This window comes from Macaca nemestrina, chromosome 5 (genome assembly GCF_043159975.1).
Source record: "Macaca nemestrina isolate mMacNem1 chromosome 5, mMacNem.hap1, whole genome shotgun sequence".
Classification (NCBI taxonomy): Eukaryota; Metazoa; Chordata; class Mammalia; order Primates; family Cercopithecidae; genus Macaca; species Macaca nemestrina.
Genome location: NC_092129.1, coordinates 122,248,322 through 122,273,443, shown reverse-complemented (window position 1 = coordinate 122,273,443; position 25,122 = coordinate 122,248,322). Strand labels below are relative to the sequence as shown.

Below are 25,122 nucleotides of genomic sequence, written 5' to 3'. Positions count from 1 at the left end.
ATAGCGTTCTTCTCCCTGTCTTTCAGGAACATTAGTAGGATGTGATTAATTTCTTCCAAGGGTCTCAGAATTCCAGTTTTACTAGTAACTCTTTGTGGATTATAATTAGAACCAGAGTAGCAGGTACTCTGATGGTTTATTCTACCTCATGGGAATTAAAATTGCCAATAGGCACACTGAGAACTTAATTGATACACTTACTAGTATATAAGTGAACGTAATTTCATTTGTTTTAGAATGTAGACACCTGTTTCTTCACAATTTCCTTCTCCTTTTTCCATATCCAGAGCCAAATAAGAGAATTCTTACTACCTTAGTTTTTAATTTTCTTTCTACTAATGATATTGAGAGCATGATCTTTATGTCCTTTGTTTCTCCTTTATAAACTATAATGTATTCTACACAAAATAGGTGCAGAATAAATTTCGAATGAAAGAGTGAATCTCATTTTACTAATAATCGAGTTATTTTTGTATGTCTTAAAAAACAAAGATTGTTTAGTTATTTTCATTCTAATGTACTATTTTTCCAGGAGTCTGGTGAAGGCAGAAATTCATCAGACTGTAGAGATAATGAAATTAAAAAATGGCAGCTAGCTCCTCTTCGTAAGATGGGACAACCAGTTTTACCTCGGAGATCCTCAGAGGAAAAAAGTGAAAAAATACCAAAAGAGTCTACAACTGTTACTTGCACAGGAGAAAAAGCTTCAAAACCAGGTAGTGGGATGAACAGAAATAATTATATACTAATATATTTATATCCTATTTAATATACAATTAATTAGTATACTTAGGGAATTTCTACAAATTGAACATTTTAATGGCAATAAAAATGGGTTAGGTGATTGGCGTTACTTGTAATTAAAAACTTGCTCTAAATTCTGCGGAAGCACTAGTGAAATCAAGATAAGACCCCTGTTCTCATGGCACTTAAATACTAATGGAAGAAGGCAGTAAGTTTGCAAGTAAGAAAATTGCATGTTATTTTATAGCTTGTGAAGAAAAAGTGGAGTAATGGAATAGATAGTCACAGGTGGGAAGAGTAATGGGACTTCTGTTTTACATGGAGTGGAGGAAGTAACTTGTGAGGTAGGATTTGAAGGGATGCAAAGATTTTTGGAGGAGGTACAAGGTAAGGGACACATCAAATCTTAAGGCTTTGTGGTAGAGACAAGCTTGGTGTTTGAGGAGGAAGAAAGCCACTATGGAATGATTAAAAGGTAATACATAAGGGATAGAACAGTGTTAGATGAGTTCAGAGAAAATTATTGATTGTACCCTATTTTAAAACCTGAGTATATGTTTGTCTATATAGTGTTCCTTTCCCTGTCTTTCAGTAACGTTAGTAGGATATGATTAATTTCTCCCAAGGGTCTCAGAATTCCAGTTTTACTAGTAATTATTTGTGGATTATAATTAGAACAAGAGTAGCAGGTACTCTGATGGTTTATTCTACCTCATGGGACCTTTGGGACTATGGCAAAGAGTTTATATTTTGTTCTAAATGTTGTGGGAAACCTTTAGGGGGTTTTGTACAAGGGAAAACACTGGTTGCTCTGTACAGTTTGGATTGTAGGAGGGCAGGAGAGAAAGACAGTAACCTGATTAGTTCATAGCAATATCCTAGGAAAGAAATGATGGTAACTTGGAATGGAAATACAATGAAGGTAGTGAGTAGTGGTCAGATTCACATATGTTTTATAATAGAGTTGACAGAACTTGCTGATGGCTTCGATATAGGTTGGTAAAGGAAATAGAGTCTGAGAAAAGAGAAAGAAAAAGGTTTTGGGAAGAAAATGGAAAAATTATGTTTTGGCCATTGTGAGATTCCTATTAGACATCCAGGTAGAAATGTTTTAAGTAAATCTTTGGCTGATGAGTCTGGAGCCTATTAGAAGACTTCGGAGGTTGGTATATAAATTTGGGATTTACTAGTGCATAGCAGTTAGTACAGGTGAAACATCCCAAATATGAAAATCTGAAATCTGAATCTTGAATACCGGCATGATGCTCAAAGGCAGTGCTTGTTGGAGCGTTGTGGATTTCAGATTTTCTGATTTGGGATACTCCACTGGTAAATACAATGCAAATATTCCAGGATTTGAAAAAACCCGAAATTGGAAATACTCTGGTCCCAAGCATTTCATATAAGGGCATACTCAACCTATTTAAAATCCTGGGCTTAGATGTAAATAGCTACAAGAGAGTTTGATCATGAAGGGACAGAAGCAGAGCCCTTGGGAAGCACCAGCATTTATTTTTACTTTATTTTTGTGACAGGGTCTCACTCTGTCACCCAGGCTTGAGTGCAGTAGTGCAGTAGTAGCTCACTACAGCCTTGAACTCCGGGGCTCGAGCTATCCTCTCACCTCAGCCTCCTGAGTGGCTGAGACTACAGGTGTGCACCACCACACCCAGCTAATTTTTTTGATTTTTTGTAGAGATGGTGTTTCGTTGTGTTGGCCAGTCTGGTCTCCAACTTCTGGCCTTCAAGTGATCTTCCTGCTTTGGCCTCTCAAAGTGCTGGGATTACAGGCATGAGCCACTGACCCTGGCCATCAGCATTTAAAAACTGGGGAGAGAAGAGTTTATACAGCAAAGAAAACTAATGGGTGGCCTGTGAGGAAAGAGGAGAACTAAGACTGGTGGCCTGGAAGCCAGGTGAAGTTTCAAGAAGGAAGGAACGACCAGATGCTGTCTGGACATCTAATAAGATAAACATAAGATTGTTAAGTCTATGGCTTAGCAAAATGGAAATCATTGGTGACCTTGACTAGAATGATTTTGGTGGAGCAGTAGGGAAAAAAACCAATTGTAGTGGCTTGTGAGTGAATGAAAGAGTGAGGAACTGGAGATACTGATTACAGATAACTCTCTCAAGGAGTTTTGCTGTTTAAAGAAACAAATGCTATAGTCGCTAGAAGTGGATGTGAATGTTTTTTAAAAGATACTATATCATGTTTGTAAGACTAATGGGAATGATCCAGTAGAGAGAAAGAGACAGAGAGCTAGAGAGAGATGATGATGATGATGATGTAAGAGAGAGAAGTGATAGTGTAGGTGTGAAACTCAGGAAGACACAAGAGGGGATGGGATTCACTCCACATGGAGGGAGGTATTTATCAGAAAGGTCAAGTGCATCCATTGGATAGTAGGGAAGATTGTATGTGGTAGGAGGAAGAACTAATGTAGGTAGGTTGGATTTGGTAATGGGAAAATGTGATAGCTGACATTTTTTCCATTTTTTCAGTGAAATATGAAGAGCAAATCAAAGAGGTTGTAGTTGAGAAGGTGGTATTGTTGATTTGAGATGAGAGGAGAAAAAGTATGAAAAAGATACCTTAAAAAGTGGGAGAGCAAATTTATTAGGAAAGGTTAATAGGATTAGGGCAGAAAGTTGAGTTACCTACTTAAAACTTGTGGTTATAAATTTAAAATGACATTTGTCAGTACCAGTACTTATTTTTCTCCCTTGTCTTTTGCCTATTTGGGTGAAGGATAAAAGTTGGCTTTTAGCAGGGTTGTGGTTTTTGCCAACACACATGTTTAAAGGAGAGAGAATAAAGGTATTAAGTATACAAGGGGCTGGTAATGGTATTGGACTATGTAACCTAAGTTTATAATGTATGAAAGTGAATACATGAAGATGGTAAAAATTATAGATTTAAGAATTGTTGGAATGAGGAGATTCTAGAATAAATATGCTAATATAGTAAGTCAGAGTGGTGGGATGTTTGACATTGAGATTTTGGAGATGCATGGGAATTAGTAATGATAGAATAAAAATAATTTGAAAAGCTTAGCCTTCAAATTAGTAATATTAAATGCAATTAAAACCAGAAGAGATTAATCAGTTTTGTGGTATTAGGTTATTATCTGCTCCTAATAAGTTTAGATCAAAATTTCTAAATAGCTTTTAAAATTTAATTAATATATATATGTGGAAAAATAACTGGCTCTAAAAGCCATTGTCTAAATTGAGGAAAGAGTAAGACCAGTTTTTAGTCACTATTCATTTTAATTAGGATTTCAGTGTCAGGAATATTTCAGTATGGACTATGGGTTCTGATAATTATTTCTTTTTTTTTTTTTTTTTTTTTTTTTTGAGACGGAGTCTCGCTCTGTCGCCCAGGCTGCAGTGCAGTGGCCGGATCTCAGCTCAGTGCAAGCTCCGCCTCCCGGATTTACGCCATTCTCCTGCCTCAGCCTCCCGAGTAGCTGGGACTACAGGTGCCCGCCACCTTGCCTGGCTAGTTTTTTGTATTTTTTAGTAGAGATGGGGTTTCACCGTGTTAGCCAGGATGGTCTCCATCTCCTGATCTCGTGATCCGCCTGCCTCGGCCTCCCAAAGTGCTGGGATTACAGGCTTGAGCCACTGCGCCCGGCCCTGATCTTATTTCTAAATAGTGACTTTTAATCAGTTTTGTTTATAATATTATGCATTAAAAAGGAAAGATATTTTTAAAAGCAATGTAATAAGTTTTGATATTTATTCAAATTAGGTACTCATGAGAAGCAAGAGATGAAAAAGAAGAAAGTTGAAAAAGGAGTGCTTAATGTACATCCTCCTGCTGCTTCTGCTTCCAAGCCTTCTGCAGATCAGATCAGGCAAAGTGTCAGACATTCTCTCAAAGATATTCTTATGAAGAGGTAACATATTATTATTATAGAAGTTTGAATAATTATGCTTTATATATTTGAAAAATAATTGAATTGTTCTAATTTTAAGACTTACAGACTCAAATTTGAAGGTACCAGAGGAAAAGGCAGCAAAAGTTGCCACAAAAATTGAGAAAGAACTTTTCTCTTTTTTTCGGGACACAGATTCTAAATATAAGAACAAATATAGAAGTTTGATGTTTAATTTGAAAGATCCTAAAAACAATGTAAGTATGCTTTGTTCATATGTTTATGTTTCCAACTTTCCTGAATACGTAGGTATCTCAGATTGTAATACAGTAGATCTATAATTTATTAATTGGAGTGAGATTAGATTTCCTTTTGATGTAGAACATGTAATTTTAATGGTCTTTTTGCTACTGAAGAATTCTGTATACTAATGGATAGCATTAACCGTTCAGTCTACTGAAATGCTAACCGTGTGTTAACCTGATTTATATATTTTTTTTCTTTACTCTCCTTTATATAATCCAATTTATTAAAAAATTCATTCATATGTATTCTTCAAAAACTCTTGAGCTAAAATTTGTAACACTTTTTTTCTTAAATCTGAAAATAGCTATTTTGTACTTAAATCTGAAGATAGGGTAAAAATGCTTTTAAATTGTTTTTATTGAAATGTGATTTATTTTCTTAAGAAAATACATAACTTTAGTTCTAAAGATAGTCTTAAATATAACTTTAGTTCCAAGTATCTTTTAGCAGTAGAGTAAATGTTAATAATTTTTTTCTTGGGATTTTGTGTTTTGGACAGAGGAAATCTGAAGGCTGTGCATGTGTGTGCATGTATGTCAGTGTTAGCTCTCAACACCAAAAGTCGGTCTCTGATAAGTACAATAAGCAAAAGTCACGCCAGTGAACATTTTAAAAGTTCGGAACATGACTGATCTTGTGTCTGACATTTACTTAGGTCCACCAGCAGTTTTTTACTATAGATGACTCTAGGTAACAGAATGTAATTAGATGCAACCTTTTTGCATGAAAGGTTTTCACACAACTGATACAAATTTGTTTAAGGATGTTTGCTACAGTATGTGATTTGAGATATTTTCTTGAAGTATACTAACAGAGGCTTAAAAATATACATTGTATATTCTGCCATCATGGTCCTGGATCAGATGCTTCTGGAATTACATAATCTGGAAGCTTAACTTCAGCAATTAAATAAAGATTTATTTCCCTCAGGTTTTTTTCTCTTTTTTTTGGAGACAGAGTCTTGCCCTGTCGCCCAGGCTGGAATACAATGGCGCCATCTCAGCTCACTGCAGCCTCCTCTCCCGGGTTCAAATGATTGTCCTGCCTCAGCCTCCCAAGTAGCTGGGATTACAGGCACGCGCCACCATGCCCAGCTAATTTTTGTATTTTTAGTAGAGATGGGGTTTCACCATTTTGGCCAGGCTGGTCCCAAACTTCTGACCTTGTGATCTGCCTGACTTGTCCTCCCAATGTGCTGGGATTACAGGCGTGAGCCACGGCACCTGGCCTCCCTCAGGTTTCTTTCACGTTTCTTTCTTGCAGGTGGTTCTTTGCTCTGCAGTTTCCTCCAAGCTTGTCAGGATTTAAATATGTAAAATCTTAAAACTATGAAGACCATTACATTGAGTAAAGCTGTTAGATGCAGTACCTTCCTATACTATAGATTGCTTATTGTTATGGTTAGATTGTGTCCCTGGGTGGACTTAATACAACTTTTGGGTAGGTATTGTAATGGTTTTACTGTACATGCTTCTCCATATGTATTGATTTTTACATGAAATGTTTGTTTTGCTGCCTTAGATAAATTCCTAGAACACAAAGCTGTCATTTAATCTCTGTGTAGTAGGTAATATATAAATAATTAAAAATTTGTAGATCAGTCTTCAAAAAATTGTATCTTTATTACAAGTTTCTGTATAGTAACCACTCTTTTACTTTAAAATAGTAACCACTCTTTTAAATGTTTGTCTCCCCTTCTATTCCTGTTTTAAAATCCTTCCAGATATTATTTAAAAAAGTACTGAAAGGAGAAGTAACTCCTGATCATCTTATCAGAATGAGTCCAGAAGAACTAGCTTCTAAAGAGTTAGCTGCTTGGAGACGAAGAGAAAACAGACATGTAAGATTATCTATAAATATGCATTTGACTATCAAAATTATTTTTTTTCAGCCATTGGGTAAAAATTATACAGAGGTAAATTCACAGACTGCACAATAACACAGACTTTCTGTTACATGCTGCTGCCTTTTTTTTTTTTTGGAAATGGAGTCTAGCTCTATCGCCAGGTTGGAGTGCAGTGGTGCGATCTCAGCACACTGCAACCTCCACTTCCTGGGTTCAAATGAATCTCCTGCCTCAGCCTCCCGAGTAGCTGGGATTACAGGCATGCGCTGCCATGCCCAGCTAATTTTTGTATTTTTAGTAGAGATGGAGTTTCACCATGTTGGCCAGGATGGTCTCGATCTCCTGACCTCGTGATCTGCTGACCTTGGCCTCCCAAAGTGCTGGGATTACAGGCATGAGCCACCGTGCCCGGCCTACATGCTTCTTTTAGTTACGTGTTCTCCGTTCCTCTAGTTCTTAAATTCTGTTGGTTTCCCTGATCTTGTCAGTTTTTTTCCTCATTTTTTCCAGTTACTAGGTTACAGAATTACCTTGTGTTTTATTATAGTTTGTAAATGAGAAGGATGGGAAAAGAATTAACACTTTTCATAATTACATCTGTATTTTTCAGCAGCACAGTTTAAAGGTATTATGAATATTGGTAATTTGTAGAGCCAGATGAATTAAGTCAGAATAAAAATGTGTACAGGTTTATCTCTTATCCAAAGTTTCAAATGCCAGAAGCTCTGAAAAATAAAGTTATTTTTGCATAACTAATTTATTGATAAAGCTTAACCTGAATTGCCATGTATGAATGTTCATATTCACAGAAATATTGTATATTATATGGTGCTGTCTCAGACCTAACTGGAATGTTATGTAATACAGAGTGTGTGCACCATATTTCATGTTCAAATTTAAAAATTCTGAAACTCACAGATAGCAAGAGTTTTTGTTTGGAGATTGTGAACTTAAAGGTACTTAGAGTACCTTTAAAAATTGAGTATGTTACTTAGAGCTATTGTGACAGTGAGATAGCCATGTTATCCAATTTTTGTATTACAATGGCATCAGAATGTTAGCCCCTTATTCTAGAAAATACTGGTTATAGTTCATATTAACTCCACATGATTTACCTGATTCTTTTGTTCATAATATTTAGTTACATCTGAGGCACTAAACCTCCATATAGACCTATGCCGGATCTAGTTTGAAGCTCATCTAGAGGCCTTGATTTGACATATCATACTTCTTCATATATTCCTTTACCTTCACGATATGTAATTTCTCCTCCTCTTATATTTTGGAAATAATATCACCTCCTCTTCTTTACCTCCATATCCCAAATATGCACATGCCACTCTTCTGCTTTGAAACTGGCTGCGAGTATCATCTGCATCAGAAAATGGCAGCTTGTTCTTTCTTAAGGCCATGTACCTGATTTTTCTTTAAAGGATAATTTGTACTTAACAAAGAGAGTCCCATCTATGCCCTCCTTAACCTGTTCTATTCCTGGCTACCTTTTTACTACTTCTCGTTATACTTGCTTCATTTTGATGTTTTGTTGCTAAGCTTGTTCAACTGAATTTTCAAGGTCACTAAGCAGGTTTAGTTAGGAGTTAACTAATAAAGGACTGCCAGATCAGTCGTTGGATTAAACTGCTATTGTGGGGGATGTTAGAACATTGAATTAGGAATTTAAGAGCGAGATAGTTCCTATTTCCCTGTGGCAGCTGCTAAAAAGTACTAAATCAGCAAACAGATTTCAAATATAAATACTATGTTTCACCACTTTGCAAATTACTTTGGACCTCATTTGCCTCCTGATATAAATGTACATGTCAACTTCTCATGGTTGAGGTATGGGGTCTAATTCTTATAACCCCAGTGCTTAAAACTGTCTCTGGCATATAACAGTACTCAGAATATGTTTGTTATATGAGACATTACCTTAAGATTAAAAGTCATCTGTGATGATGCGTTTATTTTTAGGTAAGCTCTTATTATTTAAGGTGTACATTTGGAAATACATATTTTAAGTTTAATATTTTTAAAAAAGTATTTTCTGTTAGACCATAGAAATGATTGAGAAAGAGCAGAGAGAAGTGGAACGACGGCCAATCACCAAAATAACTCATAAAGGTGAAATAGAAATTGAGAGTGATGCCCCAATGAAAGAACAGGAAGCAGCCATGGAGATTCAGGTAAGGATAGATATACCATGTTTTATAGCTCAAAACATGAAGATTCAGAAAAAGTTTGTCTAATGTTTTTAAAGTAGAGAAAAGAATTTTAAAATATGCATCCATTTCAAAGTGGCCTATTTTATTGGTTTAGTGGTTTTTTGAGTGTTGAGTAATGTTTCTCTTAGTGTGCAAATTGTGTTATAGGTACCTGTTAAATAGTTATTACAATGTAGATTCCTGGAGTGCTCTGACTTAGTGAATTTCTTTTTATTTTTTTGGTGGGATGGAGTCTTGCTTTGTTGCCCAGGCTTGAGTGCAGTGGAGCAGTCTCGGCTCACTGCAACCTCCACCTCCCAGGTTCAAGCGATGCTGCCACCTCAGCCTCCCAAGTAGTTGGGATTACAGGCATGCGCCAACACACCCAGCTAATTTTTGTATTTTTAGTAGAGATAGAGTTTCACCATGTTGGCCAGGCTGGTCTCAAACTCCTGACCTCAAGTGATCTGCCCACCTCGGCCTCCCGAAATGGGGGGATCACAGGTATTAGCCGCTGTGCCTGGCCTGACTTAGTGAATTTTTTAGTAGGCTTTAGAAATCTGTAAGTGCTTCTTAGGCAGATTGGCATTTGATAGGTGGCATAGCTTTTCTTATTTTCAAAAATCAGTGAAGAAATAATTTGATGTCTTATTAAAAGCCTTGAAGAATGGGGAATGTTTAAATTTTTGCTCTTTTAAGTTACAGTTAAAAGTTAGCATTCATTTTCTTAAGAAATAGTAAAAAAAAAAAACCTATCTATGGAACAATTTCATTTTGGAAAAATATAAATGGAAAATTAGATTGATTTTGATAATTGAGGCCAAATTTTATCAGCTAAAACTAATTTTTACTTTCACTTACGTTAGGAACCAGCTGCCAATAAGTCACTGGAGAAACCAGAAGGATCTGAAAAACAAAAAGAGGAGGTTGACTCTATGTCTAAAGATACTACTAGTCAACACAGACAACATCTTTTTGATCTCAATTGCAAAATTTGCATAGGTAATTGGAAGTTTTTTCTTCCTAAAATTTTGCATTCATTATGAAAGAAGGATATTTGTATACTAGTATATGTAATTTAAGTAGGTTTTGTTTTCTCAGTATTGGTGGTGAGGCACTCACTCACAGTTAAGCTTTCGTGTGACTAGTTTTCTGGGTTGAGGTATAGTTTGATACTGTAGTGTAGTCTGCTGTCTAGACCTAATTATACCATACATGATTTGAACTTAAAAACTCTTCTTGCCGGAGTCAGATGACAAGAATTTAACCATTAGAATGAACATCAAAAATTGTGGGCAGTTGTGATGATACTGTCATTTACTAAAGTAAAGGAGTAAAATAGCATTTATATTTTATTATTATATATAACATAAGACAAACCGGAAACTGAAATTACTTTTTTGTAAAAAAGCTTTTTATTTTTAAGAGCAGTTTTAGGTTCATAGCAAAATTGAGAGGAAGTTACAGAGATTTCCCATATACCTGCTTCCTCCCTACGTGCATAGTCTCCGCTATTACCAACATCCCACACCAGAGTGGTACAGTTATTACAGTTGACGAACCTACAGTGAAAAATAATGACCCCAAATCCATAGTTTACATTGGCGTTCACTCTTTAGAGTTGTACATTCTGTGGGTATGGACAAATGTGTAAAGACATGAATCTAGCATTATAATATTATACAGAGTATTTTCACTGCCCTAAAAATCCTCTTTTGTCTGTCTATTCATCCCTTCCCCCAACACCCCCACCAACCCCTGGAAACCACTGATCTTTTCACTGTCTGTAGTTTTCAGAATATTGTATAATTGAAATCATCTAGTATGTAACATTTTCAGATTGGCTACTTTCACTTAGTAATATGCATTTAAGTTTCTCCTATGTCTTTTCATGGGTGGATAGCTCATTTCTTTGTAGCATTGAATAATATTCCATTGTCTAGATATATAGTTTTTATAGTTTATCCATTTACTTAATGTAGGAGATGTTGTTTTATTACAAGTTTTGGCAATTACGAATGAAACTAGTATAAACATCTGTGTGCAGCTTTTTGTGTGGATGTGTTTTCAACTCCTTTGGGTAAATACCATGGAGCACAGTTGCTGGATCGTATGGTAAGAGTATGTTTATCTTTTAAGAAACCTCCAAACTATTTTTCACAGAGGCTGTGCCATTTTACCTTCCTGCCAGCAATGAATGAGAGTTCGCCTTCCTGCTAGCAATGAATGAGAGTTCCTGTTGCTCTACATCCTTGCTAGCATTTGGTGTTTTCAGTATTCTAGATTTTGGCCATTCTAATAGGTGTATAGTGGTATCTCTCTGTTGTTTTACTTTGCATTTTCCTGATGTAGCATCTTTTCATGCTTATATGCCACCTGTATAGCTTCTCTGGTGAGGTGTCTCTTCAGGCATGTAGAGTCATGAGCTGTTGCTGTATAATCCAAACCTGGATACAGATATACAGGTTTGTCTTAGTTCTTCATGTTACATCTCGAGACTATTGGAATTTGGTGTGGTTTAGTTAAAAAAAAATTATCAAGAATTAAGAAACCTGTTTTAGGTTCTAGTAATCATATTTTCATTTTAGCTTGTCTGAGTTGTTTAACATTCTCTTCTTCTAATTTTTCACATCACTAAGAGAGGAATTACACTGTCTACTCTAGGGGTCCTCAACTGCCAGGCCACAAACCTGTACGGTCCATGGCTTGTTAGGAACTGGGCCTCACAGCAGGAGGTGAGCGGTGGGCCAGTGAGCATTACTGCCTGAGCTCCGCCTCCTGTCAGCTCAACAGTGGCATTAGGTTCTCATAGGGGTACAAACCCTATTGTGAACGGCACATGTGAAGGATCTAGGTTGGGTGCTCCTTATGAGAATCTAACTATGAATGCTTGATGATCTGAGGTGTGACGGTTTCATCCTGAAACCATCTCTCTCCCCCCATCCCGCTGTCCATGGGAAAATTGTCTTCCATAAAACTGGTTCCTAGTGATAAAAAGGTTGGGGACTGCTAATCTTGTCCATATTTACTCATTATATGTTTTACATGTAGGAAATAATTATAAAGTGATTTTAAGGGGAAATTAACATTATAGGTAGAACCAATGCACGATTTGCTTTGAATTGCATTTCAGATAAGCTTAGGTCCCTGTATATAGAAGAGGACTGGAATGGGGAGAACACTGGTGAATTTTCTGCTGATTCTTAAATGTGGTTGTAACATAACTAAATGATGACAATTAGATATAACCCCAGGAAAGGTATGGTTACTCAACGATCAAATCATAGAACCTGAATAACTTTAGAAAGTGAAAATGGGTCAAGTTATAAAAGTTGTGGTTAATAACAATTGTGTTTTTTTGGTGTATTCTGGGCTTAGGTCGAATGGCACCACCTGTAGATGATCTTTCTCCAAAAAAAGTAAAAGTTGTTGTAGGAGTAACTCGTAAACATTCAGACAATGAAGCAGAAAGTATAGCAGATGCGTTGTCTTCAACCTCAAATATTTTGGCTTCCGAATTCTTTGAGGAGGAGAAACAAGAGTCTCCAAAGTCAACATTCTCTCCTGCTCCACGGTAATTTTCTCTGTTGTAAATTCTGTAATACTCATCATAGATCTTTGCCAGATTGTACTTGCAAGTCTTCGAAAACAGAAAAGTGACATTTTGGGAACTTTCATTTGAGAAAGTAACTGTACTTTCCTGTACTTTGAGATAAAACAAGACTTTGAAAGTAAATTTATTTTGAGTGGTTTGAGTGAGAGATTTGAGTGTGTGGGGAAACAGCTTTAAATTCTCTTTAATTGTCTGGTCCCAAAAGTCAGGGATAGATTATTAAAGAAGAAATGCTTGCATTTTTCTCGATCTTAGTTCTCCTAAGCCAGCCAAAAGGGAAGATTTTGTAAATCATAACTATGTAAATATGAATGTAATTTTATAAAATAAAAGTGTAAACTCTTTGTCAGTAGCCTCATATTTTGGCCTTCATCACATGCTAAAATACGAGTAACTGATGACTAAGTAGAACATTGATTTATTCATCAGCTTGTCTTTAGGCTTTTTAATGTTATTTTCTAGTCCAGAGATGCCTGGAACTGTTGAGGTTGAGTCTACCTTTCTGGCTCGATTGAACTTCATCTGGAAAGGTTTTATCAACATGCCTTCTGTGGCAAAATTTGTTACCAAAGCCTATCCAGTATCTGGCTCCCCTGAATACCTGACAGAGGTACTGTGAACTTTTCTGCTCTTCTGTGCATGAATTGATATGTGTGTTTCTGAAAGTAATTGACAGGGAAATAAGACAGAGTTAGTAATAAAAATATTTATTAACAATGATTCTTAAACAGTTCAAGTAATATAATTATGAATTAACAAATGGATCTTTAGAATTGTGAAATAAACTATACTCTGAAAGCTTTAAACTCCCATGTCCTGTACTTTTCCCAAGATGTACTGCCTCACTGTGTCAGATAATTAAAAATCAATGAGAGTCTACATGGATATCCAAGTTTTTCTTTGAATACACACTTAAATAAAAGATTTACATATTTTTGGCCTTTAACGTTAACCCATTGAGATTTTTTTGTTGAACAAGTCTCCTAATTTCCCCACTGCTTGTGTTTCCCCATCTTCATGACTACTGTTCTTACCTGCCTATTTCTGTGAATGTGGTTTATGTAGACCAGGAGTTGAAGCTTTACAGCTATTTGAAAACCAGTGAAACTAGTGACTATAGTTGCTGCAAGTGACACCCTTGGTTGGTTTTACACCTGAGGGAAATAGGAAGAAATTATGTGGTATTTATGGAAAATAAGCAGCAGTAACATTATAATATTGTGATAAATGTGACAATGACATTTTTGAACTATTTTAAAGGAAATGTATTTTTGTATGTGTATAGAAGGAAAATAAGTCAGTACATATATACTGTATTTATATTGAGATCATATTTTGCTATCTTGCTCTTATCTTACCTTTTTCATTTATTCTCCATCGCTGATTTTAAAGAATTAAAAGATTGTAAAAAGTTCCTTTTAGTATTTGGAAAAGCCTAAATCATTTGCCTGGTTTTTTTTTTTTTTTTTAAGGCTAACATAAATTTTACTTTTCTTTGGATTAGGCTGCGATTAGTTTAATTCAGTATAATATTGTTTATGTAATGTTTATATCAGTTTATTTGGTTAGCAGTTGTGGGGTGTTTTTTTTTTTTTTTTTGGAGACAGAGTCTTGCCCTGTCGCCCTGGCTGGAGTGCAGTGATGTGATCTCGGCTTACTGCAACCTCTGCTTCCCGGGTTCAAGCCATTCTCCTGTCTCAGCCTCCCATGTAACTAGGATTAACAGACATGTGCTACCACACCTGGCTAATTTTTGTATTATTAGTAGAAACGTGGCTTCACCATGTTGGCCAGGCTGGTCCCAAACTCCTGACCTCAAGTGATCTGCCCGCCTCTGCCTCCCAGAGTACTGGGATTACAGATGTGAGCCACTGTGCCCAGCCTAGCAGTGTGTTTTCGATTAATAAACAGACTAATCAATTTTATATACAGTTTGCTTGATAAATATTTAAAAAATGTGGGCTTTATAAGAGAAAAATGAATTAGACCCATGATGATGTTCTTGAACAAATCTGTTTAGAGATTTATTGTTTGGTCAGTCCATGGTGAAGATAATTCTTTAAATGGAGAGGTAAGCCCTTAACTACAAAACCCTTTTGATTTTAAACAAAATTATTATTTTCCTCTCCAAGACACAGTTTTTATGTGATTGCTGTCCAGATTTTTCACTTCCATTTTGTACCTGTTTTTAGTTTGAGACTAAACTCCCAAATCAAATATTTTAAAGTAGTTAATAATTTAAATAAACTAAATTGAATTTAATATCAATTATGTTTTTATGATTTTCCTCAGTCTTCATGGAAAAAATAGGAATGTACTGAATAAAGTTAAATATTCTTAATTGCTTTTATGTGTAATCATCTGTTTTCAGAAGGATTATGCCTTTAAAAAAAAACCTTGAATTATTACAATATTATTCTCCTTTGTGCAAAAATACACTCTGTAATTAGATTTGGTAACCTTTGAAGTTCCGCTGTTAATTATTAAGGAATTTTCCTGCCTACTACTACCAAAAGGGGAGGTTACAAGCTCTGCTAATATTCTGAAATGTGTTGTATTCTTTCTGAATTGTTAATGTGGTATGCTTGCCATTGCTTCCCTTTTCCATCTTTCATAGTGAGATTGGGCATGAACTAAGACTCTTTCTTAGTAGCTGTATTTTAGACATCAGTCATTTTTAGTTGGCATTTTAAGTAAAGCCTAATTGCTCTCTCTTTATTATCTTCTTTTCTGATAACATTTTTCATAATCTTTTTATTTACTTGTTCTTATTACTGTTTCAGATTAGTCTTAGAACCAAATTTGTATGAATTACTAATGTCATAATAAAGATAATCTATATATATTGATTTTTTTTTTTTTTTTTTTTTTAAACCACAGGACCTACCAGATAGTATTCAAGTAGGTGGCAGGATATCACCTCAGACAGTTTGGGATTATGTGGAAAAAATAAAAGCATCAGGAACCAAGGTGAGGAAAACTTTTTTCACTATACCAGCATGGGAAAATGTTTAGAAAGTAAACAGTTCAGAATTATTTTGCAAGGGTGCAAGGTCTCCTGGGAAAGGAGGCAATACACATTTTAAGTCTACATAACACACCTCACAAAACTGAACAAAAGCCATTTGCTGAGGCTATAAACAGTACAGCATTTTTTTTTCCTCTCGTCTTCTGGGATGCTCTCTTTGTGGCTTCTGTTAATGTTTTAGAAGAAATGTTTTAGAGTAAATATTGAAATTCACCCTGGAATTTTGTCTTACTTCTATTATAGACATGTGTTTGAGTGAGGGCACAGCTAAGCTATTGTAAAAGAAAGAATCTAAAATAGAGTGACTCAAAGAATATAGAAGTTGATTGGAGTGTTGTCCTCAGCAGTCAAACATACCAAATAGGAATAAATGAGGAATACCTGTCTAGTTGTTTCAAAGGCAAATTGCAGTCATCAACTTCCATTGGAAAGAACCTAGTCACATAGCCATACATAGGTGCTAGGGAGGCTGGGAAATGTAATTTTTATTGGATGACCATGTACCCAGCTAAAAGTTAAGGGCTTCTCATTAGTAATAGGAGGAAAGGAGAAAAGATACTGTGAAATGGCTCTATCACAATAATATTTCTCCTTTTCCTTTTTCTCTCTACATTTTCTTTTCTTTTTTTTTTTTTTTTTTTAACTTATAGAATATTATTACTACAGAGGAAAATTTAATCATTAGAAGAAATTGTTTTTCCCTCCAGGGGATGTGATAGTACCTAGTATATTACCGTCATTCAATAAATAAATCTTGAATAAATAAATGCTACTTTTTTGCCTCTTTTTCTAGAAGTCTCTAGTTTTCCTTTGGAATGAACCAAAATGGATAATCTTAAGCTGAAAAGAATGTTTTGTTCCAATATAGATTTTAGAATTTAAATCGATATAGTGTTAAAATACAAATTAAAGCACTAATAAAAATGAGAAGTATTACTCTTGGGCATTTTGAGAATCAGTCTTGAATCCACACATATATTACTGCCCAACACTTTATAGTATATTCCAATTTAACAGATTTAAACACGCTGTAATAGTTGTTACTAACATACATATGGTGATTTTTACTCTAAAAGAGGGCAGTTTAGATGACACACATTTTATAAGAGATAGAGTCATATTTCAGCTCATTCACATGTTTTCCTTAGGAGCTTGCATCAGTTTTAGGCTTTGCAGCAAATCTGGCTCTCCCATTTCGGCCATATACCATCATGAAAAAAACATTGTTTTTGAACACTACCAAATTAGTAACAAATTAGGACTGTCTTTTCTATCTGAAACAAAGCCGGGAACCTAGAGGCAAGCAAGAAAATTCCTGAGTAAGCCAAATTACTGTACAAAATTTATGGTCTATATGTGTTTAAGGTCTCTTCATCCAGCCCTTTTTATTTCTAAATTCAGTGCCTAGTAACTGGATTATTAGTAGATTTCTCTGTTGTGTATATAAATGTATAGTAGGGTGGAAGTATTGGGTGCTTTGAGTTCCCAGTGGGTCAAGAACATAGGCAGCCCTTTGTGGAGGTTACAGCATTGGAAATCACGATATAGTATAGATATTAGAAGACTTGGGTTTCAGTATCTTCTCTGCCACTGACACAGTTGTATCTGTCACCTTCATAAAAGTCGTTAATCACCTTGGGACTCCATTTCTTTACGTTTCCCTAAGAAGTGTAAGCCATCAGATAAAACAAATCCATCAGTGGATCAGTAAAGATCTTTTCTTAAGAGTTACTTCCTTTTAATATTCTCTTCTGTATTTAAGTTGGTAAACCATGTTATTTGGTACTATCATTATAAAGTTCAGTAGATTATTACTAATTGAGAAATAGTTTTAAAACCAAGATACTCTTTAGCTTATTATCTTAAACAATCATTTGTTCTTTTCTTGAACAGGAAATTTGTGTGGTTCGCTTCACACCAGTAACTGAAGAAGATCAAATTTCTTATACTTTGCTCTTTGCATACTTCAGTAGCAGAAAGCGCTATGGAGTAGCTGCTAACAACATGAAGCAGGTTAAAGATATGTACCTTATTCCTTTGGGTGCCACAGATAAAATTCCACACCCTCTTGTGCCTTTTGATGGACCTGGTAGGTATACGTTTTAATAATAGGATAAGAATGAAATAACATGGGAGGTGGGACCAGAGTGAAAAGACTGATTCTGCCCTCTTTCTCAGGATCCAGCCGTCTAGAGATGGCTTTACAGGGCCAGGCATCATTTAATATCCTGTAATAAGTTAGAGGCAGAATTTACCCTTTTTTGTAATGATCGAAAATAATGAATTAATGTTTTTGGTTTTATACAGGGCTTGAACTGCATAGACCTAATCTATTGTTGGGCTTAATTATTCGTCAGAAACTGAAGAGGCAGCACAGTGCCTCTGCTAGTACGAGTCATATAGCTGAGACTCCTGAAAGTGCACCAATAGCATTGCCACCTGATAAAAAAAGTAAAATAGAAGTTTCTACAGAAGAAGCACCAGAGGAAGAAAATGACTTTTTTAATTCCTTTACAACTGTATTACACAAGCAGAGAAATAAACCTCAGCAGAATCTTCAGGAAGACCTTCCAGCAGCAGTTGAACCTTTAATGGAAGTCACCAAACATGAGCCACCAAAACCTTTAAGATTTCTTCCTGGCGTATTGATTGGCTGGGAAAATCAACCTACTACTCTGGAATTAGCAAATAAACCTCTTCCTGTGGATGATATACTTCAAAGCCTTTTGGGCACCGCTGGTCAAGTATATGACCAGGCTCAGTCAGTGATGGAACAAAACACTGTTAAAGAAATTCCATTTTTAAATGAGCAGACCAACTCAAAAACAGAAAAAATAGATAATGTGGAAGTCACTGATAGTGAAAACAAGGAGATAAAAGTTAAAGTAGATAATCTTTCAGAATCCACAGATAAGTCAGCAGTAATAGGAGAAGAAACATCAATAGTAGGATCCTCTTCCATTTCTGCAGGGCCTTTGACGAGTCTTAGTCTCAGAGGTAAACCACCAGATGTTTCTACAGAAGCATTTTTAACAAATTTATCGATTCAGTCAAAACAAGAGGAAACTGTGGAGAGTAAGGAGAAAACATTAAAAAGACAGCTTCAGGAAGATCAAGAGAATAATTTGCAAGATAACCAGACTTCAAATAGTTCTCCATGCAGATCTAATGTAGGAAAAGGAAACATAGATGGTAATGTGAGCTGTAGTGAAAACCCTGTTGCTAATACAAGGTCTCCACAGTTTATCAACCTGAAAAGGGATCCTAGGCAAGCAGCAGGACGAAGTCAGCCTGTAACTACTTCAGAAAGCAAAGATGGAGATAGTTGCAGGAATGGAGAAAAACATATCCTTCCTGGTCTGTCACACAACAAGGAGCACTTAACAGAACAAATGAATGTAGAGGAAAAGTTGTGTTCTGTAGAGAAAAACTCATGTGTTCAGCAGAGTGACAATTTAAAAGTTGCACAAAACTCGCCATCAGTAGAAAACATACAGACTTCTCAGGCAGAACAAGCAAAACCCTTACAGGAAGATATTTTAATGCAAAATATTGAAACTGTGCACCCATTTCGAAGAGGATCAGCAGTAGCGACATCTCATTTTGAAGTTGGAAACACAGGTCCATCAGAATTTCCTTCTAAAAGCATCACCTTTACTTCCAGAAGCACCAGCCCCAGAACAAGTACAAACTTTTCACCCATGAGGCCACAGCAGCCCAGCCTTCAGCATCTGAAGTCTAGCCCACCTGGATTTCCATTTCCAGGGCCTCCTAATTTTCCCCCACAAAGCATGTTTGGATTTCCACCACATTTGCCACCTCCATTACTTCCCCCTCCAGGCTTTGGCTTTGCTCAAAATCCCATGGTTCCCTGGCCACCTGTTGTTCATCTCCCAGGTCAGCCACAGCGTATGATGGGTCCTCTCTCACAAACATCAAGGTATATAGGCCCACAGAATTTTTACCAGGTTAAAGACGTTCGGAGACCAGAAAGGCGCCATAGTGACCCTTGGGGTAGGCAAGACCAACAGCAACTGGATAGGCCATTTAATAGGGGTAAAGGGGACCGCCAGAGATTTTATAGTGATTCACACCACTTGAAAAGAGAGCGACATGAAAAGGAATGGGAGCAAGAATCTGAAAGGCATAGACGCAGAGACAGAAGCCAAGACAAGGACAGAGACAGAAAAAGCAGGGAGGAAGGGCATAAAGATAAAGAGAGGGCACGGTTATCACATGGTGATCGAGGAACAGATGGAAAAGCAAGCAGAGATAGTAGGAGTGTAGACAAGAAGCCAGATAAACCTAAAAGTGAAGACTATGAGAAGGACAAAGAACGAGAAAAAAGTAAACATAGAGAAGGAGAAAAGGACAGGGATAGGTACCACAAAGATAGGGACCACACTGACAGAACTAAAAGCAAAAGGTAAAATTTGCAGGCTGCTTCAGGATTACATTTAAATAACTGTTAAATGTTGTATCTTGTAAACAAAAGAAAGATTGCCTGCTAGGATTGTGCCATCTTTAAAATTTTTACTATCAGTCATTTGCAGAACAGTAAATTCTATGTGTTGGTGCAGAGTGTCCTGTACCAGTGCTCATCATCCCTTCTTCATACCAACTGTCCCTAGTTATAGGAATTTAATATTTTTAAAAATTTTACATTGCTGTATATTCAAAGATTTGTTTTATTAATATGCAATAAAGGCTTAGAAATTTTAGTTTTATTCCTTAATTGGTAAATATGGTTAACTATGGAATATATTTACTGCCTCTAGTGAATGTCCTTTATATAATGACTAATTTGGGAGTAATGTGTGGCTCTGTAAGTTTGTTTTAAATTGCACTGTTTTTAAAGAAACTGTAGAGGAGCAACAAAAATCCAAACTTCATAATCAGATTATGCTAATCATTTAGTTGAGCAGTTTTTGACCAAGAATCAGAAGCCCAAGGGGTACATTTATTGCTTTAATCTGCACTCATTGAAGTCATTTATTACCATGTACTACAGCTTTGTGGTAGGTCATTGTTTTCATTTTCATTTTTGGCTCTTCAGAAACTTGAATACTTAAGCTTGTACATGATCTTGTGTTTTGCTATCCTTTTTACTGTAAAATGTAAATATTTTAAGGGATATTTTGATTCTAAATATGATAAAAGAATTTCTCACCTATTTTGTGTGTGTGACTTGAAATTCAGTAGTAAAAGAATTTCTTCTTTAAAGCTTTAATTACCTTCAACCATTGATTTTTCATTACTCAGCCAAGAACATATAGACATAGCTATCTATGTCAGGCATTAGATGAGGGGAAAAACAATTTTTTAAAATCTTAAATTATAGGCTGAGATGAATTGTGTAGTTCTAAAGAGGCTAGAATTTAGAACTACTTGTGAAACACTGCGCAGGTATAGCCCCCTTTTAGGTAAGTTTCTGAAAACTTTTACACCATCACAGTTTGGTACTCTGACTCACTCATCATTAAAATTAAAGACCACAGAACTTGAAGAGAAATATGTTTTGAATCTTTTTATAAAATGTGATTTAGCCTAATTTGTAAAGTAACTGTACAGTTTCGTATACTAGTTTTACTTGAAAAAAAAAACATATGAAAATTATTAATTCAAATCTAAATTTATTTAAACCCTAAAACACATGGTTTTGATGGCTGTAATTTAAAGCAAGAGCTATCAAATGATGCTGACAAAAAAAAAAAAACCTCCCAAAAAACAAAGAACTCAGTATATTTACTTACCTGTATTAATGAAGAAAAATATAAATAATTCCACAAAATCAAGATTGATTGTTTTCCTAAAGAACTTAAAGATTGGTTAAAAATTGGTTTTGAAACAGAATTATCCTTGTTATTTTTGCTGGAGAGAAGGGAGAAAATTCGGAACCAAACATTCTATCTAATTTGCAATGACTTGCAGTACTTTTTTCCCTACTTTATCCTCTGAAATTTGTCATCATAAAGTTCTAAAACAGAGGACTTGTGTTTAAATAAAGCCCGTTTAACTTTGGTCCACTTTTCTTTTGGAAATTAACTTGTTAGAAAACAAATTCCCAAACAAAACAAAATCTAAGTGTTAATTTGCACCAGTACAAAGAAATTGCTGTCAGCGTTTTACACATTAAAAACAAAAACATTAGTTTTTCAATTTCAAATGTATATGTCATCAGTACATTTGCCTTTACTGGTTGCGGGATTATCAGACTCCAGATTTCTTTTGCAAGATGAAAGTAAAAAATAATGGGTTAATGAATGAAAACAAGCTTTTAGGTCAGTTTTTGATCACCTCTTAGCTAATAGTTTCTTCTACATATCTAAAATTCTTTAATCAGATCTGATTGAGTCTTGATACATGTTTTTAAAATAGCAAGGCCCATATAGCCTCCTATTAGGGATGAGCATCTCTTGGGGTTAGAGGCAGATCTTGTAACCGCTGATTGACTGAAACATTGTGTGGAGAGTAGGAAAAGTATGGTCATATTAACTATTTGAGGTTTTCCTTTTGAGGAAAAAAAAGGAAAATAAGAGTTTTCAACGAGTAGTAGATCCAAAGCCATTCTCAGTCCCAGGTACAACTAGCCTTATACAAACTAGTGAATTACATGAATTTCATCTTTCAGTTTCTCCTGTTTCAAGAAAAACCTGCTCCTTAAAAAAAGTTGTACACTTAAACTTAAGAGTCATCTTAAGACAGTGAATGCATACCTCTATTAGGTAAAAGTACCAGGGCATCTCAGTACCTGTAAAGTTCACCCCATGTGATCTTTGTGGCAATCAGAAAGCCTCCATGAGCCCTCTGTAAGGCATCCCTGGTTTTGAGCACTTAGTATAAACATTGGTCAACTCAAAGGTGAAGGCTTAGAGCTGAGGAATCTGGAACTTAGAGAAGTTGGGAAACTTGGCCAGGTTATCCTGCTGTTGTCAGAGCAGGGATCCTAGCTCAGTTGTCCTTTTCTCTACAGTCCATGTGCTTAGCAATTGTGCTCTGAGAATTGAGAATGAGGAAAAGAAGCAAAAGCCTGGATCATATATACCTTTCATAGCCCTCTTGCTTTGCATTCCACCGAACTGTCAGAAACCCTTCAATGAGCAACCCAACTCTTCAGCGTGAGCCAGAAGACATAACCAAAAACCTGTAAGTTATTTTGTACAGATTTGCAAAATTTAATCACAAATCCTAATTCTCTATTCCTGTTTTCTATTGCTGCTGTGATGAATCACTACAAGTGTAGTGGCTTAAAACCACACAAATTTATGATCTTACGGTTCTGTGGATCAGAAGTCTACGCAGATCTCACTGGGTAAGATCAAGGTGTCAGCAAGATGCATTCATTTTCTGGAGGCTTTCGGGGAGATTCCCTTTTTTTATTTTGGCCTTGGTTTCTATCTTCTAGAGGGCACCCAATTTCCTTGGCTCATGATCCCTTTCTCCATATTTAAAGACAGCAATATGGGACCCAGTCTTTCTCTACTATCTCTGACCTTCCCTTCTGATTACCTCTTCTACAAAGGACCCTTGTGGTTACATTGTTGACCCCAACCAGATAATCCAGGGTAATCTTCCTATTTTAAAGTCAGCTAATTAGCAACTTATATTCCATCTGTGACCTTAATTCCCTATTATCATGTAACCTAATATATTTACAGGTATTCCAAGGATTGGGGTGTAGACATCTTTTGGGGGGCCATCATCTTCCACAGCCCTTGACTCACTAATTGTAGCTTATTGTGGGTGAATTAATCTTAAATCTTTATAGAATAGTTAAGGCTATAGTAAATACATGTTAAAAATGTAAGAACAATAACACCAGCAGTAGAGGAGAAATTGGAGTGAGAAGCCCCTCCATGTTAACGTGTGTGTTAAAACTACCCCTTAACAGGTAACTTTGTTGTTCCTAAGTTTTTAATAGTAGCTGTGTGTTTTTTTTTTTAATTTATTTATTATTATTATACTTTAAGTTGTAGGGTACATGTGCATAACGTGCAGGTTTGTTACATATGTATACTTGTGCCATGTTGCTGTGCTGCACCCATCAACTCGTCATTTACATCAGGTATAACTCCCAATGCAATCCCTCCCCCCTCCCCCCTCCCCATGATAGGCCCCGGTGTGTGATGTTCCCCTTCCTGAGTCCAAGTGATCTCATTGTTCAGTTCCCACCTATGAGTGAGAACATGCGGTGTTTGGTTTTCTGTTCTTGTGATAGTTTGCTAAGAATTTTTTAAAGTTTATGAACCACTGAAATGCATTATGAGAGCTTGATAGTGAACCAGATCTTAGTAAATCAGTATTTTAATATTTGGATATACTAGTTGTACTGTGCTCATCTTCTCAGATCCCTCTAACACTGGTCAGGCTACAACTTACTAATGACTACAAAGAACTGTATACATAATCAGGTTTATTTCTGTCTCTTAAAGCAAATTGCAAATAAAATTGGTTACTGCTTTTAAAAAGGTGCCAAACACCTTAATTCTTTGATTTCTGTTTCACAAAGAATTATAGTAGTTAATACGTAGAACAAGAAAGTAGTTGAGTTGAAAACAAATATTAGATCAGTAGCTAGAAGTCCTTTGAAAGCTTGAGTTCACCCTGTCAAGTTTCATCTTACAGATAGATGCAGAGCAGAGTCATTGAGGGAAATAGCCTAAGCACTAAAGGACAATGAATCCAATATAACTCCAAATACCCCCAAAATACTTTTTCTATGTAATAATTGTGTGCATGTCCATGTGTGTGTATATATATGTATATGTTAGCCCAAGCTGTCTTTTAAAAATACTTATTTTAAGATAATTTTGTCCTCAAAGTAATTTTTTTTTTCAGGAACTTATTCTTTAAAAGGAGACTGAAAAGGTAAATATTACTGCATCTTATTTTATAAAAATGTTCCGTTTACATTCAACACTTTGAGAAACCTCGTGACATTTATAGTAAAATTATCTTAAAAGTCTTTCTGTAGCAGTCATTTTTATTTCATACTGGAAAAGCATTTCACATAGGAAATCATCAACACCATCATCACCAGGGTAGCAAAATTGGAAGCAGGAATAGTGTTAATTTGTTACATGAAGTTTGCAGGGTTTTAAGGTGAAAAATATATTTTTCAAGTCATTCTGATTTATGGGAGAATAGGCAGCAGTTTTCAGTTCCTAAATATTGTGTGCCTATTCTGCAAGCACAATTTTCTGCATTTGGAATTCAATGATGAGCAAAATGGGAAAGTTCCAATTTTGTGGAGATTACAGGTAGAAGACAAGTTATAAAATCTGAACGTAAAATTGCAACTGTGAAAAGCTTTAAGGCAGCAATTCTCAAACTTTTGGTTTCAAGACCCCTTACACTCTTAGAAATGGAAAATGCCAAAGCTTTTGTTTATATGGTTTATATCATTAGCATACTAAGAAAGTCAAATGATAAACATTAAAAATATTTATTAATGATAATCTCATCTGTTAATACAACATTTATATAAATGTTAGCTTCCA

The 25,122-nt window shown here is 35.7% G+C and overlaps 1 protein-coding gene across 4 annotated transcripts in view; it reads left to right on the top strand.

Annotated features, from left to right (window-relative positions):
* Positions 1–20,343, top strand: part of LOC105479510 (PHD finger protein 3) — an 85,796-nt gene extending 65,453 nt beyond the window's left edge. For all 4 annotated transcript variants that reach the window (XM_011737497.3, XM_011737500.3, XM_071096911.1 and 1 more), the window contains 11 exons: positions 533–716; positions 4,502–4,649; positions 4,729–4,885; positions 6,658–6,774; positions 8,832–8,963; positions 9,848–9,983; positions 12,360–12,555; positions 13,057–13,204; positions 15,475–15,564; positions 17,516–17,711; positions 17,930–20,343. In XM_011737497.3, the coding sequence (XP_011735799.2) occupies positions 533–716; positions 4,502–4,649; positions 4,729–4,885; positions 6,658–6,774; positions 8,832–8,963; positions 9,848–9,983; positions 12,360–12,555; positions 13,057–13,204; positions 15,475–15,564; positions 17,516–17,711; positions 17,930–20,052 (3,627 nt within the window). In that variant the 3' untranslated portion in view covers positions 20,053–20,343. The remainder of the gene's footprint in view (positions 1–532; positions 717–4,501; positions 4,650–4,728; positions 4,886–6,657; positions 6,775–8,831; positions 8,964–9,847; positions 9,984–12,359; positions 12,556–13,056; positions 13,205–15,474; positions 15,565–17,515; positions 17,712–17,929) is intronic.
* The last annotated feature ends 4,779 nt before the right edge of the window (positions 20,344–25,122 follow it).